The 16,857-nt window shown below is 39.1% G+C and overlaps 1 protein-coding gene across 1 annotated transcript in view; it reads left to right on the top strand.

The window, feature by feature from the left end:
* The first annotated feature begins 2,655 nt into the window (after window positions 1-2,655).
* The window catches only part of srms (src-related kinase lacking C-terminal regulatory tyrosine and N-terminal myristylation sites), a 15,587-nt gene continuing 1,385 nt past the window's right edge, over window positions 2,656-16,857 (top strand). The window contains exons 1-7 of the mRNA XM_058764132.1: window positions 2,656-4,807; window positions 7,024-7,145; window positions 7,994-8,160; window positions 10,129-10,276; window positions 15,415-15,573; window positions 16,391-16,572; window positions 16,667-16,823. Of these exons, the coding sequence (XP_058620115.1) occupies window positions 4,461-4,807; window positions 7,024-7,145; window positions 7,994-8,160; window positions 10,129-10,276; window positions 15,415-15,573; window positions 16,391-16,572; window positions 16,667-16,823 (1,282 nt within the window). The 5' untranslated portion in view covers window positions 2,656-4,460. The remainder of the gene's footprint in view (window positions 4,808-7,023; window positions 7,146-7,993; window positions 8,161-10,128; window positions 10,277-15,414; window positions 15,574-16,390; window positions 16,573-16,666; window positions 16,824-16,857) is intronic.

Here is a 16,857-nt window from a genome sequence, read left to right as displayed (position 1 = left end):
TGACCTAGACATGTTTCTTAAAAATTTGACCTGCACTTTCATTTGGGTTTGATTTGAAAATCAAGTCCTCTCTCCTTATTTTCTATGCTGTTACCATTTTTGTTCATCTTTCTCTGTCTCACCTGCTTTCTTTTCCACATTGTCCGCAGTAGACACAGATGTTGAGAGGTCAGGTAATAGAGAATTGTAGCTGCTGTCTCGGTCATCTGTCTTTCTCCCGTTGAGGTCTGATATGGGTCCCACTGCCGTCGAACGCTGCTGATTATACGCCAACCTCACATGCTACTGAGCTCTAAAACCGTACAATGGAGATGGAACTGCAAACCGCATCTGTGTGGAAAGAAGCCGAAAAAAGCGAAGCGTTCATCTGTTCGTAAGGTGTTTCTTCTCTCCAGTTCACTCAAGGACAGCTACTGAAAAACAAACTGTAAAACAAGGCAAACGACAATCTTGAAAAAGGTGTAACTAGTTCACAGTTTTGTTTCCATGCTCTGTGTTCCGTGTGCGGTCGTACAGCGCAGTGTGTCCTGGGAGAGTGAGGGGTAATTTAGCCATAATCAGAGCATCTCTCACTCTCGGATCCGAGTTCTCACGCTAGCCGCTGAGGACGCCTTGTGGCCCACTGTCGAAAACCTTTTTATCTGATTCCTATTTTTATTATAATTATCTCGATTACTATTATTTTGTAATTCTTTTTGTATCGCAAGTGGTCTTTTCAGAACCGTTTTGTACCGACATCACATGTGAAGTTTGTCCTGTATGCCTATAACATTCCAAACAAGGATGTCAACATGCCAAGCAGCCAGCCAAACCACGGTCACATCGGATTGCAGATACACACAGCGATGGTAAAATCAATCCCACGCTGCACAGGCTTTAAAGTGTTAGTTACGTCGAGAGCCTGATGCCTGATTCCCCTTGCGCCACAAACCCCAAAGAACTGTTATCTCAGTACTGTATGACCGAGATGTTTGGGAAACTATGTTTTCTGATTAGTTATGCGCCGTGCCTTTAAAGGGGCTAAACCGAACTGATTGTTTTTTATATATATATATATATATATATATATATATATATATGTATATGTATATGTATATGTCCCTTTATTGTTTTAGAAACCCCTTCTGCTCTCCATATCTGCTGTCATATGGTACCTCAGAGCCCCTTCAAGGTGTCTTTTTTTTTTTTGTTCAATCAGCACCGCAATCTACTGTGATATTAACAGGCCAACTGTCAAAGACATCACACACAAACACATTGACGGTCCTATACGGGTTCAGGCTTTGCATTCAGGTGTGACGCTGGTTATGGTTGCTGCTAAACTACACAACTTCAGAAAAATGCTCTGGTTTGATCAGATGTATAGCTCTGGAAAAAAAAAAAAAAAAAAAGAAGAAAGAAAGAAATGAAAGAAGAAAAAAAACGACTTGACTTTTATTTTTCTACCACAGTGGTGTACAGCTGCATTCAAGTTCATGTGGTTCCCTGTTTTAGTCTGTTCTCTTTTCTAATTTGTTGGTGCTTTGGACCTTTACCATCCCGTCTCTGTTTCCTCCTGATTTCTCCTGTATAAGGAGCTGCTGACGTCGGCTCTGGTTTTGATATGTACCTAATACCAATGTGAAACTGTCTCTTTCCTTCTCATTTTGGACTCAGTGGAAGTGTGATGTTTACATGTACAGATTTTTGAGATTCTCTTTCTTTTTTGTTGTTGTTTTTAATTCCAAATGCTTTCCCTTCTTCTGTTCAAGCACTGCTTAATTTGATCTGATTTCTTTATAGTGAAGGGAAATGGGACTTGCAGCAATTTTCCATGCATTTACAGTAAGACAAGACCGTGTTTTTGTCTGGGAGACCCCCATCACTGACCCCAATCACATTCTTTAACTGCTGTCAACAGATACACAAAATGAAGAAGGCTTGTTGTAAATGAATCTTTTCCTCTGACCATTAGGGACAACACGGCCGTCTGTTCCTTAATGTTTAAAAGCCATTATCACACCCTTCGTCGGGTGCAGACATCAAGTATTAGAGTCCAAGAACAGCAGAGTAAAAACCTCAGGTAAATGATTGCTGTTTTATATTTGAAAAAGAAGTCCTATCGGCAACCCATTTCCCACTTTAATACCATAATATATACGAAATAAATCTTTTTTTTTTATATTTATTGTGTTATATATATATATATAACAGTGAATACTTTTTCAGTACATGTGGCTAAATATTTTAATTCTTTAGAAAAGTGTTGATACATATGTGAAGAAACTGAAAGATTGAATGAAAATGAAAAAAAAATCCATTTTTGTTGTTTAATGCAAACAAGCATGGGCGGCTCCTAACATATCACTATCATTAATGAAAACCAATGATTTGAGATGAAGCTTTCTTCAGTGGGATGTCACTGCTAAAATGTCACTGACATGACATTGTGACTTTTTTTTCTCCCAAGCTGTACGTCACAAAGCTAAATATACTAATAAAACAGTGTGCTATATATCAAACCCGGCAGCTGTATTTCTTTTCTTTTCCCTAAGGAAAAACTGATTTGAATCAGCATCAATGTATTTGTCTGTGTTTGTGTTTGTGTAGGTCAGGTTTTGCTAACTAAGTAAAACCTGAAACTGCTTAAATTGGTCCTAATGATGAAAATGGCTTCATAAAAAGAACCTAATCAGTAGTTCTCAGTCTCGTTGATCCCCCGTGGTCCATGACTATATTCAAATACTAAGCCATTTCCTCTTGTGCATAGTTGTCAGTTTATTTAGGCATCTTGATTTTTATTATTATGGCCCACTTGGAAGGCTTTTAATGCTTGTGTGGTTCACAAATGCAGGGATAGGGTTAAGCACTGGCCTAGTTTGGAGGGGTTGAGTAAATTATATTGCATGTTATAAAAGTTATTATTTACTATTACTGGCCTGATATGAGGGTTGAGCAATTTATATTGCATATTGTAAAAGATATTATTTACTTCACAATGTAGCCTATGTGATGTATATGATTTCAATCTTTGACATGGCCTTACTCAAATCAATATTGAAGATATCAAGGTTACATTTTCACAGGATGTTCTTTACCCTTTGCAAGATGATTTTATGTAGAAAACAGTAAATCACAATAATAATAATAATGACTTCAGCTGGATTTTCACAGCCAGCCAGGATCACATAGCCTCTATATCCCACCGTTTAAGCCAATATACATTACAGTCGCATCAAGGTGGCAATTTTACAGTGTGTTTACTTTACAAAGACATTTTAATGACGCTCAGATAAGATTTGACCTAAATATATTTACACAGAAATCACGAGCGCGGGAAACAATGTATCACGGGAACACGCGCTCAAACGTTGGTTATTGGTTCCTGTGCATAAAGACAGTCTACCTGCCTTCCTGTCATACTAAAGTTTTAGAACAGCTCTATTGTAGAATCTCCTTCCTTTCATTTTGTGTCGCCAAAATATATTTAGTGAGTGATTTATAGCTAATAACCTCGTTAGCCTATATTTTTTAAATGACAGAAACCTAGAAGTCATTCAGCAAATATAGCTCAGAATACGCAAAATAAACAGAAAATCATTAAAGAGCTAAACAGCCCAAAATAATAGTAAAAAGTGATACAAACGCCAGTGTTTGACGTCACAGCTCATGGGCGGGCCCCTAATATTTGAGGTGCACCACCGGTTTAGTACATTAATTAGCACAGCAATTTAAAAACAATATGGCTACATCATGTAAACTAAAAGTCCCCGTAGTGTATAATTATAAACGTGTGTGTGCGTGTGTTAAAAACTAATAGGCCAGAATAGTGTGGGGTTTTTTTGCTTATTCACAATTATATGCACTAAAATGAGCGTGCACAAATTTTAATAAACGCAAACATTTGCGGAGATGTAAGAATTTTATGATTAGAGGCGAATCTAAAAATAAACAAATAATGGTTTCCAGCTCCAAGAGTGCGCTCGCCTAGTGAACAGATGATCGCACTACAGGAGAAACGGCTCGCTCGCAGCCAAGTTCACACACTGCGAAGCGTTTTGCTCCGGAGCGGATCGAGGCACCAAATGCTGCGGCGCACTGCACCGGTTATCATGAGAGAAGAGGGGCGTTATGCACGAGTAGAGCCTGGATTTAGATGAAAAGAAGATCTTCAAGGTACTTCAACCACAACATCCTCTCCTCGTCTTAATGTCTCATTGAACTATCCGACATGTCTTTTCCGCATACCTATGTGATCCATCCCGAAACAGAACCGGTTTCACCTGATCCTCCGCTATGATCGCGGCCAGCGCGTTTGCTCAACAAAGGGGATCCCGGTATAGAATCGCTACGGAAGGTCGGTCATCATCGGTGAGGGACCCACACACCGCTTTTATTTTCAATTTCTTCAACCGTTTCGCTTGGTGGACAGCTGCCAAATATTCTGGCTACCCTGGAGTCCGTGGAAAGCGAGGGCTGGGATGGAGAAGTGTTGTCGCAGCTGTATGCCCTGTCTGAAGACGCTGTGGGACTGCATATGGCCCGAGTTTTACTATCCGAACACGGCTCGACCGGCCGAGATCCGCACGGTTTCGGGTGATATCCGGGTCCCGGCTCCTAAGAGGAAACCGGCGCAGCTGTACGCGGCGCTCTTCGACTTCGAAGCCCGCAGTGAGGAAGAGCTGACGGTGAAAGAAGGGGACAAACTGTCTGTCATAGAAAAGAGGGGAGATTATGTACTTGCCAAGAAGCTGACGGGGTCCCTGGAGTCCGGATTGGTCCCTGCTAATTATGTGGCCCTAGTACAGGATGAATTCGCTAACTACAGGTAAATCCTGCCAATCAATAGATTTATTTACTTTCTAGTGATAGCCTATGTCTATTTTGAATTAGAACCACAAACATTATCTGAAAGCTGAATAAATAAGCAACTAGCCTATTGAAAATCTGGAATCTGAGGGTGTAAAAAAATCGAAATACTGAGAAAATCGCCTTTAACATTGTCCAAATGAAGTTCTTAGCAAAGCATATTACTAATCAAAATTTAAGTTTTGATATATTTATGGTAAGAAATTTACGAAATATCTTCAGAGAACATGATCTTTATTTAATCATTTTTGGCATAAAAGAAAAATCGATAATTTTGATCCATACAATGTATTGTTGGCTATTGCTGCAAATATACCCTGGCCACTTATGACTGGTTTTGTGGTCCAGGGTCACATATTTTATGGAAAATTATCACTCTTTTCTAATTTAGTGCAGACCATAAGAATGAAGAGCTTGATGTAGGGCTACATACTTGTACTTTTGTTTCTCTATAATAGTTCAACTTTCCTTTGACTTTTATTGTTTTCATACTGGACTAATATTTTCTACCGCTACACAAACATTGCATTTTAGATTTTCATTAACATTTGATTTTGTTTGTTTATATAGGCAACCATAAAAATTATTTCAGGTTTAAGATCCCCCAATTATAGGGTGTAAATATGGTCGTTTTAGGGGAGTCAGAACCACCTATTTAACGTTTGAACCTAATTAACTTTGAACAAATTATACAAATATAGCTACATATGTTTTGACAAAGGTTTCAATCTGCTACATCCATAAACTGTAGGTACTGTCATTATGTATGTCTTTATTATATATTTAGTTATCTTTAATGTATCTTCAAAACCCGTTTATTAAAGTCAATCGACTAGTGGTCCCAAAGGTTGTGCATGACAAACCCTGACAGACTGTATTTTGAAAATTACCTTTAAATTAGACTGAATGACATTAAAAATGTGTTAATATTTTTTAAATAGATTCTGAAAGCCACTGTTTAATTCACACTGTAACAATAAGGTCAATAGGTCAAAACCTAACCTTACTGTTTTGAAATCACAGAAGCAGTTGGTTGTACATGAGCTCAGCCAAGGAATGTTCATATACCTGCACTGTCTCATTTAATTCACAACGGGGTTTATCATTGTCCATGTGAACAAAGGGCTGTGCGCTGTTTTCTTTTATTTGCGCTGTATCGTTTACTTCTGTTAACGGGGTCAGTCATTTGTCCTCACCATAAAGATCTCCTAAATAGTGTTGACAGGTAACGGGGTTGTTGTGTCATAGTGTGTGTTCGGCCTCTGGTGCACCTGTCAACTCCCGGAGTTTCACTGAAACTGAAGCACCATGGGATTGTGCTAAACAAGCATGTGCACCTGCCGCACCCATATTTAACATGGCAACACTTTGCATGACGCCACAGTATTTACTGTGAGAAGCTGAACGTGGTTAATGTGGGCAAAATATGAGCCGTTTCTTCCTCTCACTTTTTTTTTTTTTTTTTTTTATTATACCATATTTCATGTAAAATATCTCGGTATATTTGTCATTATGAAATATTACTGGTAAAATGTGAAAAAATAAATGGCAGATATAGATGTTCATACAGCAATTTCAAGCATTTTACACTACAGTACTCATATTACTCAAATTGTTAGCTGACATAATAGCAACAGGACTAACAATAATAACGTGTCAGCAAATAATTACAATGAAATGCATGTTGTTCATTCCTCACTGCGCTTAGTAATGCAATCCAATTACTCTAATGTAAAAAAAGACTAATTACGGTCCTAAACATGCATTATTAATGATTGTATTATTAATATTTCAGCTGATAGTTCACAATTGTACGTGCAGTAGATAGTAAATGTGCTGTGTTTGCTTTTATCTGTCAACATGGAAATATTCATATTTCAGAATAATATCATAAAGATTCATTTTATGATATTATGCGCATTTATGCACATTGCTCCTGGTTTTATTTCTATTATATATGCTGATATATTATCAGCATTAATTAACACATGAATAAATGACTATTTGAAAATGACTATTTTTACATATTACAGTAATGAAAAAATTGAATTATTACTTATGTTTACAAGTAAATCCTTTTTTTCTTTGGATTTTGCCAGTGAAATATGACCAGGACATGGTCTTGACAGGTTATGAAGTATTCATTCAGCTGTGTTATGTGCATCTGCTTTACAGATGGTACTATGGGAATATAAACAGACAAAAGGCTGAGAAGCTGCTTCTGAGTTCACAGAACAAAACTGGCTCCTTCCTCGTGAGGATCAGTGAGAGCCACAGTGATGAATATACTATCTCAGGTTCGTTCCCTTGTTTCTTCTCTCTCTCTCACACACTCTTTCATTTGAATGCCTGGAGACCTCCAGTACTTCCCTCCCGTAATTCCCTTGTCTTTCTCTCATACATCATCTCCTTTTTCATCTTCTTTCTTTCTCATCTCCCGTTTTCTGTCTGATCTGCATGACAACGTAGCCTCCACTTCATCAATCTTATTATTTTCTGCCTAAGATATCCACTCTCGGATTATCCTCCATCCTTTCAGGCCAGCATCTCTCTCTCTCTCTCTCTCTCTTTCCACCCCACAGCTTGTAACACCATATTGGTCCTCCATGTGCAACTGACTAAGCGTTTTTTTGTCTCCACGGAAGAGTAGCGGGAATTTTTTAACCACATAATATTCTATTTATGGTCTCAAAAAATACAAAGCCATTCAATAATTTTTGCTAATCTTGACAAAATTGATTATACACAACATTTCCAATTTGATAACATTCTTCTAAAGTCCTCCACTGAAAATGCTTTACTTCTTATATTTAAAGGTCTAAAATTTGTATATATGTAATATATATATTTTTTTATTATTCTAAAAATTCATTTTCAGTCATATTTTGGAAAAGTGCATATCTACGTTGTCATAAAACAGAAGCATTCAGTATCTGAATATACTCATTTCGATTCAGTCAGAGAAACATTTTAAGAGAAAATAAGAGATTTATTTATATTATATCACATTTATAAATTATTATCTTCATTTGTACATTCACCGGCGCTGCTGGGACCAAATATGTCGATCTCAACAAAAAATTCAGGGTTAAAAGGTTCTAAAAATACATTTCCAAAAATATTAATTGTATTCTCTCCTTCACAGCCAGAAGTGAAAACAGCGTCTTCCATTTCCGTATTCATCGCTCACCGATTGGTGCTTACTTTGTGTCTGACAAGATCTCTTTTGGCACTCTGGATGAGCTCATCAGATACTACCAGCAAAACTCCAGAAGTCTGGGATGCCCCTTAGACCAGCCGTGTGAACAGCAAGTATGACACTCTTAATATTTAACACACACGCAAGAGCGACATCTTAATTTTAGACAACACTTTTTTTGTCTTCATGAAAGTACGGCTCATAAATATGCATCCTTTTTTATGGGTATCAGTTCTGCATTAGCGATTCAATTAGCGTTATAGAGAAGCGGCCTGTTTCTGGAGAAGTGGCCCTGGGCAATGGCACCAGTTGGCCTGCAGTGATTACTTTGGATTTCTAATCTCCTTCATCTTAATCAGCGGCTCTGCACAGAAATGCTCTGTCTGGTTTGGCCTCATGGTGATCGTCCGCTCTTCTCTCATCCTTTTCAGGGAGGACACCGAGGCTGAATAAGAGAGTGTGTGGACACACAGCTCCACTGAGAGACACTAACACAAGCCCATTCACTCACTTGCTTCCTAAAAGGATAGCACGGCAACCTTGTTGCACCTTTTACTTTATGCATTTAGGGCAACTTTACCATCTTTCAGATTTGTATTTTGTGACTAAGACCACTTGATATGAACACTTAATTATGTCTTATTTTTATTTACTGTGAAAACCTGTTAAGGTCTTTGAATCATTTCATGCTGAATTTACCAAGAAGGACATATTCCTGGATCAACATGCTTTATTGTTTTTGTTTTATTGTATTATGTTCTATATTTCTATCAAATAACAGCAGGTAACTCCTAATTAAATCAGGAAAAAACTATAAAATAGCATAGGTAGGGTAAGATCTGCCTCCCCCTCACAACTGTGAATCATAAAACCTCCAGTCCCAGTGGTACATTGTTGCTGGTGGTTTTATGATTTAATCTATTAGTTATCATAATGAATTTTTTATAAATCCATTAATTAGAGGATGCACATTTCGATCAGCATAATTTTTCATCATAATCTAAATACCAATTAAATGGAATCATTTAATCTGAATTCCAAGTCTTTTTTTAAATATATTGTGTAGTTCATGTGCATCGCTTTCATTGGAATTCTGTTTTTGGATTTGTGAAGGCTCATTCATTTTTAATATTTATATTTATAGATAAATCTAAATGTATAACTAGATTTTGTTCACTACTGACAACTTTTTCAAAAATACTTTTAGTTTACTCATGCACTGTAAAAAAAGAAAAAAAAAGTTGAGCGAACTTAAAAAAAACCTTTTACCAGCTTCAGCAGATTTTTGAGTTTGCTCAACTTATTTTTGTGGGAGATTCTCAAATTTTTGTTGTATAAACTTAAAACAACAAGTTGAGAAAACTCAAAAATCTGCTGAAGCTGGTTGCCTTAAAATTTTAAATTGGCTCAACTTTTTTTTTTTTTTTACAGTGTGGGTCTTCTTGCCCCATAGTCATTTTCATAAACAAAATTTTTAAAAGCTTCCATTTATAATAATATATGCACAAACTAACTATTTAATGTTACAGTTGAGCAGTAAATGCACTTTGTTACCCTAAATAAGAATGTTCATAAAGCCCTAATTCTAAAATCTGGTTGGTTGGTTGGAACAGGTCTTATTTGTTAAAATCACGGTTACTATCATTTCATACTGTTTTATTGTGTAAAATATATGGAGAAATCTTTGATTTCTGTCAATTGCTGGTCCCAGATTTCAAGCTGCACAAGCTGACATGTGTAATGTAGTGCATTTGAATAAATTGTCATACTATTCAAACATTTCAAAGATTATTTTTTCCATTCTAAACACACCAAAACCAAACCTGTCTTCTGATGAATTTGTTTTCCCAGTAAACTTACCTAGAAATGCAAATTGCCTCCATTCCTTCTCTGTTTTCTTCTCTCCTGCCTCATGTTTATGCTGTTAACAAAATATACCCACTCTCTAGCCTCTCTGGTTTTATGATCAATACCGCACGCTGTGTTTAGAGCAACATGTCATATAGGGGAGATATTCATGGAATATCTTTTGTAACCTTTGTTGCGTGTGTGTGTGTGTGTGTGTGTGTGTCCACGTGCAGAGAGAGTTGTTTGACATGGAGCCATGGGAGCGGCCGAGGGAGGAGTTTCAGCTACTCAAGAAGCTGGGGGAGGGCCATTTTGGGGAAGTCTGGGAAGCTGTCTGGATCACAAAGAAACAGAATGTGGCCATCAAGATGCTCAAACAAGGTGAGGCACCACACAATATGTGACCCATCTAATAACAGAAAACATCACCGAATTCATTCAATCAAGTCTCTAATAATGATGTTTGTGCTGTTGTATTTATGTCACTTCCTGGAGGTTATTACTGCTAAAAGGAACTGGCATTTATAGAAGCATATTACAAAAGACTGAAAGTTAAATGGAGCACATAGGGAAATCCTAAAGAATTTACATTTTTAGAAGATGGAAAATTATAAATTTTTAAGTAGTTCGATTAGAGAAAGAAAAAATAGAATCATAAAATATAGAGGCTACCACAGAAGCATAAAAACAAATAGCTTATTGGTAATATAGGTAACTTTTGATTGGAAAAAAAGTGGTGAAACGTAAAAAGCCTTGACAACGGAAGGGTACCCTGGCCTGAGGAAGGCTTGGTTAGTTTTAATGACCTAAGCCCAATTTATTAAAGAATTTGGGGATTTCTACTAATCGATTAGAATATTTCTTACTAAATTGCCTATAATTTCATTAGAAATTAGTGCATAGAAACTGCAACATCCACTCAAACTGAAGGACTGAACTGAAGTCACATTCACTAATTTCTGATATTCTGATAAAGGAAAATTATTTCCATTTTGAAATGGATAAATATTTTAATATATTAAGAACATATATGACCCTGGACCACAAAACCAGTCATAAGTAGCATGGGTATATTTGCATTAGCCAACAATACATTGTATGGGTCAAAATGAATGATTTGATATTTTGTAAATTTCCTACCTTAAATATATCAAAACTTAATTTTTGATTAGTAATATGCATTGCTAAGAACTTCATTTGGACAACTTTAAAGGCAATTTTCTCAATATTTAGATTTTGTTGCACCCTCAGATTGTTCAAGATCCTTAGATCAGACCCTGCCATCTGGCTGATTGTGCAGATGACAGGTTTTGTGGTCCAGGGACACATATGTAATTTACATTTACATTTAGTCATTTTGCAGACGCTTTTATCCAAAGCGACTTACAATTTGGGGAACACATGAAGCGATTCATCTTGAAGAGGCAATCCGACAAAGGAAGTGCTTGTAACACCAAGTCTCAGGCATTGTTTAAATAAGTACAAGCTAGCAAGGGAAGGAATAAGTAAGGAGAAAGAGTTTTTTTTTTTTTTTATGTGTAGGTTGAAGTCAAGTAGTGTCGAAAGAGATGAGTTTTCAGCTGTTGCTTGAAGATTGACAGGGATCCAGTACTCCGAATATGGGTGGGAAGATCATTCCACCAGCCAGGAATGGTGAACGAGAATGTTCTGGAGAGTGATTTTGAGCCTCTTTGTGATGGTACCACGAGGCGTCGCTCACTAGCAGATCTCAGACTTCTGGAGGATGTAGATTCTTAATAGTGAGTGCATGTAGGCGGGTGCTGAGCCTGTGGTTGTTCTATAAGCAAGCATCAGTGTCTTGAACTTGATGCGAGCTGCGATTGGTAGCCAATGCAATGAGATAAAGAGAGGTGTAACATGGGCTCTTTTGGGTTCCTTGAAGACCAGTCGTGCCGCCGCATTCTGAATCATTTGTAGAGGTTTGACTGTGTTTGATGGAAGTCCAGCCAGAAGAGCATTGCAGTAGTCCAGCCTAGAAATGACAAGGGCCTGGACAAGAAGTTGTGCAGCATGCTCCGTCAGAAAGGGCCTGATCTTTCTGATGTTGTGTAGTGCAAACCTGCAAGATCGAGCAGTCTTTGCAATGTGGTCTTTGAAGGTCAGCTGGTCATCAAAGATTACACCAAGATTTCTGACCGAAGTTGATGGGGTAATTGTTGATGAACCTAACTGGATCGTGATGTCATGCTGTAGAGTTGGAGCGGCAGGAAAGACAAGAAGCTCAGTCTTTGCCAGGTTGAGCTGGAGGTGATGTTCTTTCATCCATGCGAGATGTCTGCCAGGCAACCTGAGATCCTTGCAGCTACCGTTGGATCATCTGGTTGAAAAGAGATAGAGCTGTGTGTCATCAGCATAGCAGTGGTAGGAGAATCCATGTGCCTGTATGATGGGACCCAGTGATGTAGTGTATATGGAGAAGAGGAGGGTCCAAGAACCGATCCCTGAGGAACCCCAGTGACCAGTGTATGTGCTTTGGATACCTCCCTCCCAGGCCACCCTGAAAGACCTACCAGTGAGATAGGATTCAAACCAGCGAAGTGGAATTCCAGCGATGCCCAGTGATGAGAGAGTGGAGGAGTATCTGATGATTGACAGTGTCAAAGCGGCAGATAGATCCAGCAGAATGAGGACTGATGATTTGGAATGGGCTTTTGCAATTCGCAGGGCTTCAGTGACAGAGAGAAGTGCAGTCTCAGTTGAATGGCCACTCCTGAAACCTGACTGTTTAGCGTCCAGTTTGTTGTTCTGTGAAAGAAACAATGAGACCTGGTTGAAGACAACACGTTCAAGTGTTTTCGCTATGAATGGAAGGAGAGAGACAGGTCTATAGTTTTCTATAAGAGAAGTGTTTAATGTAGGTTTTTTGAGCAGTGGGGTTACCCGAGCCTGCTTGAACGCAGTGGGGAAGATGCCTGTGAGGAGGGATGTGTTGATGATGTGTGTGAGTGCCGGTCAGAGCGTGGGAGAGATTGCTTGCAGAAGGTGTGAGGGGATTGGGTCAAGAGGACATGTTGTAGGATGGTTGGAGAGGAGAAGTTTGGATACTTCAGCCTCCGTCAGGGGACAGAAGGAGAAAATGGGAGGTTTAGCAGTGGATGTGGTTGGTTGGGGGTCCTGTGTGCGTGGAGGTGAGACCTGATCACTGATCGATCTAGTTTTGTCTGTAAAAAAAGTAGCAAAGTCATCAGCTGTAATAGAAGTGGTGGGAGGTGGTGGAGGGGGACAGAGGAGAGAATTAAATGTTCTGAAGAGATTACGCATGTCTGGAGCGCTGTTGATCTTGTTGTGGAAATGTGAGGATTTGGCAGTGTGGACATCAGCAGAGAAAGATGAGAGCAGAGACTGATACCTACTCAGGTCCGACGGGTTGTTTGATTTGTGCCATTTTCTCTGCCGCTCTGAGTTTAGTCCGATGTTCACGAAGAACATCAGATAACCAGGGGTTAGAAGGGGCAGTCCGTGCTGACCTAGAGGAGAGAGGACAAATGTCGTCTAGACAAGAAGTTAAGGTAGAGCATAAAGTTTCAGTAGCTGCGTTTACATCCAGAGATGAGAAATGGGTAGGTGAGGGAAGAGAGGAGGATACTACAGAGGAAAGATGGGAAGGAGAAAGGGAGCGCAGGTTTCGCCTAAAAGTAACCGGTAGGGGTTAGCGGCACACGGGTAGCAAAATGTAGTGTAAATGTAATGAAGAAATGGTCCGAGATATGTAGCGGTTGTACCAGAATGTTAGCTTTCCTGTAGCTCAAATAGTAGAGCATGGCGCTAGCAACGCCAAGATCATGGGTTCGATTCCCAGGAAAGCAAGAGCTGATAAAATGTTATCTGCAGTACAATTGCGTGTGTAAATTAAATCAAGTTGGTTGCCTGATTTGTGCGTGCTAGTAGTGGTAAGGCGATTGAGATCAAATGAAGCTAGGAGTGAGTGGAAGTCTGTAGCATAAGGCTTGTCTAGGTGAATGTTGAAATCACCAAAGACTAAGAGTGGAATGCCATCCTCCACAAAGAGGACAACCCGTCCAGCTCCTCTAGGAAGGTGGCTAGAATTTGTCCAGGGGGACGGTAGATTACCACAATCTGGAGTTTTATCGGAGCTGATACAGTAATGGCATGACATTCAAATGAGTTGTAATTGCAAAGGGTAGAGTGGGTTGAGTATTTCCAATTGTGTGAAACGAGCAGGCCAGTACCCCCACCCGACCAACTTGACGCCAAGTATGAGAGAAAGAGAAATTAGTAGAGAGCAGCTGGAGTTGCTGAGTCTTCTGGACGAATCCAGGTCTCAGTCAAGCCCAAGATGCTGAGAGTGGATTTTAAAGAAAAGGCAGAAATGAAGTCAGCTTTGTTGACGGCTGACTGACAATTCCAGAGACCCACAGAGAAAGCCAGAGGTGTAGCGGAAGATGTAGAGATAGGGCGTAGGTTAGCGGTATTACGTTGCCGTCTGCGAGTGATGTTAGAGCGTGGCTGAGAGAGAACCGGAATGTTTTGGAGACACATGATAGAGGTAGAAGGAAAGAGGATAGGAGAGCAGAGTGAGGAAGGAAAAAAAGATACTTAAGTGTGTAGCTCGGTGTCGTTGCTCGGTTCAAGTCGCACAGGAAAAAGTCGCAGGTCTTTACACAGGAAAAAGTCGCAGGTCTTTACACAGGAAAAAGTCGCAGGTCTTTACACAGGAAAAAGTCGCAGGTCTTTACACTCCTCGGGCCTTCACACGAGGAGGCTGAACACGACGGCTGAACGCTTCCGCAGACGCTTCCGCGTCAGCGCACACACCTCAAACAAATACACAGTCTAGAGTGAAAAAAAAAAGCTGTGGTCGCTTTTAATTAGCACAACCACCAGCCAATCGCAGGGCAATGGCTCAAATCGAAACTAACACTTCGCACTTAAGTGCAGGAAAGGAGTTTCAGCTAAAGGGCAGTTATTATAATGACCAGTAAGTGCAGTCAAAAATATAAACCACAACGAAAAAGCAGAATAGAAATAGGTAGGAAACGAACTATTCTTTCCTAGCAGCAAGTAATTAATTTAAACAACAGAGCTAAGAATGAGTATTAAAACACTTACGCACTGCCGTCCGTCTCTTCTGGTGACTAATCGCCTTCTCTGTAATATGAGGATGTGAAAATATTTTGGCAAAACAGCAGTAAGCCCAAAGTTAAATTTTCCCATAAAGTAAAATCTTAACTGATTGCCGTGTCAGCATGGGTTAATTCAGCGCGGAAGAACTGAAACAGCACTCAACAAGATTTGAATGTTTTTTCATTCTCTTTGAAATTTAGAATTTTGTACTTGCCTACAAAATGTTTTCATTTCAATTTTTGGATTTTGTTTCAAATTCAATACATTGTCCATCATCTGGATCTGCATCATATCCTAAGAAAAGGACCACTGTCCATAGACAAATGTATTTTTAAATAAAAATATAAATGGATAAAGGTGATTCCTGATGTGTTTTTAACTTCAAACGGTTCTCCTCTTACTCTGCCCTGTAGAGGACACAAAATTGGATGAGTTTGTGAAGGAGGTCCATGCACTGAAAAACCTGCACCATCCTAAACTGATTGAGCTGTTGGCTCTCTGCACACGAGGGGAGCCGGTCTACATTGTCACTGAGCTCATGACTAAAGGAAGTCTCAAATCTTATCTTGCTTGTAAGTGTCACTGCAATCTATTTTCTTGTTCACTTATTGCTACACCTGCATGTTTGAATAGCGTATATAATATTGCACAAGATCACTGTATGTATGTATGTATCACGGGTCTGGGTATTTCATACATTGCATACATTGCATTTTGTTCTCTTATCAGACAATCACGTCCGCACTGACAAACATTTATGGCTTTATGTCACTCTAGTGTTTTATGGTTACAGTTCAAATGTACACAAAGTCATCATTCGTCTGTAAAGCAATTTCATAACATAAATAAATATGGCTTGTTGTTTCCCACTTAAACACATAAAAGTGTTTCATTTTCGTAATGAATTAATGTCACTTCTTGAACTGAAATTATATTTTGAACATAATGGTTTGACTGAAAAGTTGAATTGAAAATCGTCACCTTCCCCTTCTGCTTTGACGGCCAAAGCTGCATGAAATCCACAGTCCAGATCATGTTCTCCAGTATGATTTGAGATAATCCAAAGATTTTGATCTTCCATGGAAGAACATCTGACCATCTATACAAAGAATCACATGATCAGTGTCATTCATTTATTAGCAATACTTACCTTATTGCAATGTTAACTGACCTAAAAATAATGCGGAATCTGAAATAATTTTAACTCACTTTTCTTATACTTCAAATTACAAAACTTTTCCAGATTTCAATTCAGATTTGTTTTTTTTCCGGATTTCAATTATACTTTGAAGCCCACATTTGTAGTTTGATCTCAGACATTTGGACACTTTCACTGATGTTCCCAATGAGCAACTCTTTCCATCTCTTTTTTCTCATCTCTTCCTGTAGCTCCGGAGGGCCAGGTGTTGACCTCTGCTCACCTGATCCACATGGCTGGTCAGATAGCAGAAGGAATGGCATATCTGGAAGATCGACACATTGTCCACAGAGACCTTGCAGCTCGAAACATCCTGGTTGGAGAAGACCTGGTGTGTAAAGTGGCTGACTTCGGTTTGGCTCGCATCATTAAGGTAATAATGTCTGGATGTCAAAGATGCTCCTGGCAATCTGCAAATAAAATGGAATCTTAGCGTGTAATTTGTGTGTGTGTGTGTGTGTGTGTAGGATAGTGTGTATACTGCTAGTAGAAACACCAAGATTCCTGTGCGGTGGACGGCTCCAGAAGCTGCTCTCTACCAGCGTTTCTCAGTCAAATCTGACGTCTGGTCTTTTGGAGTGCTGCTGTATGAGATGATGTCGCGTGGAAAGATGCCATATGATGGTATGGGTCTCTTTCTCATATACACTACCATTTG

The sequence above is a fragment of the Onychostoma macrolepis genome, chromosome 23 (assembly GCF_012432095.1).
Source record: "Onychostoma macrolepis isolate SWU-2019 chromosome 23, ASM1243209v1, whole genome shotgun sequence".
In the NCBI taxonomy this organism is placed as follows: Eukaryota; Metazoa; Chordata; class Actinopteri; order Cypriniformes; family Cyprinidae; genus Onychostoma; species Onychostoma macrolepis.
Note: the sequence above shows the minus strand (reverse complement) of the source record. Positions and strands in the feature narration are given on the sequence as shown.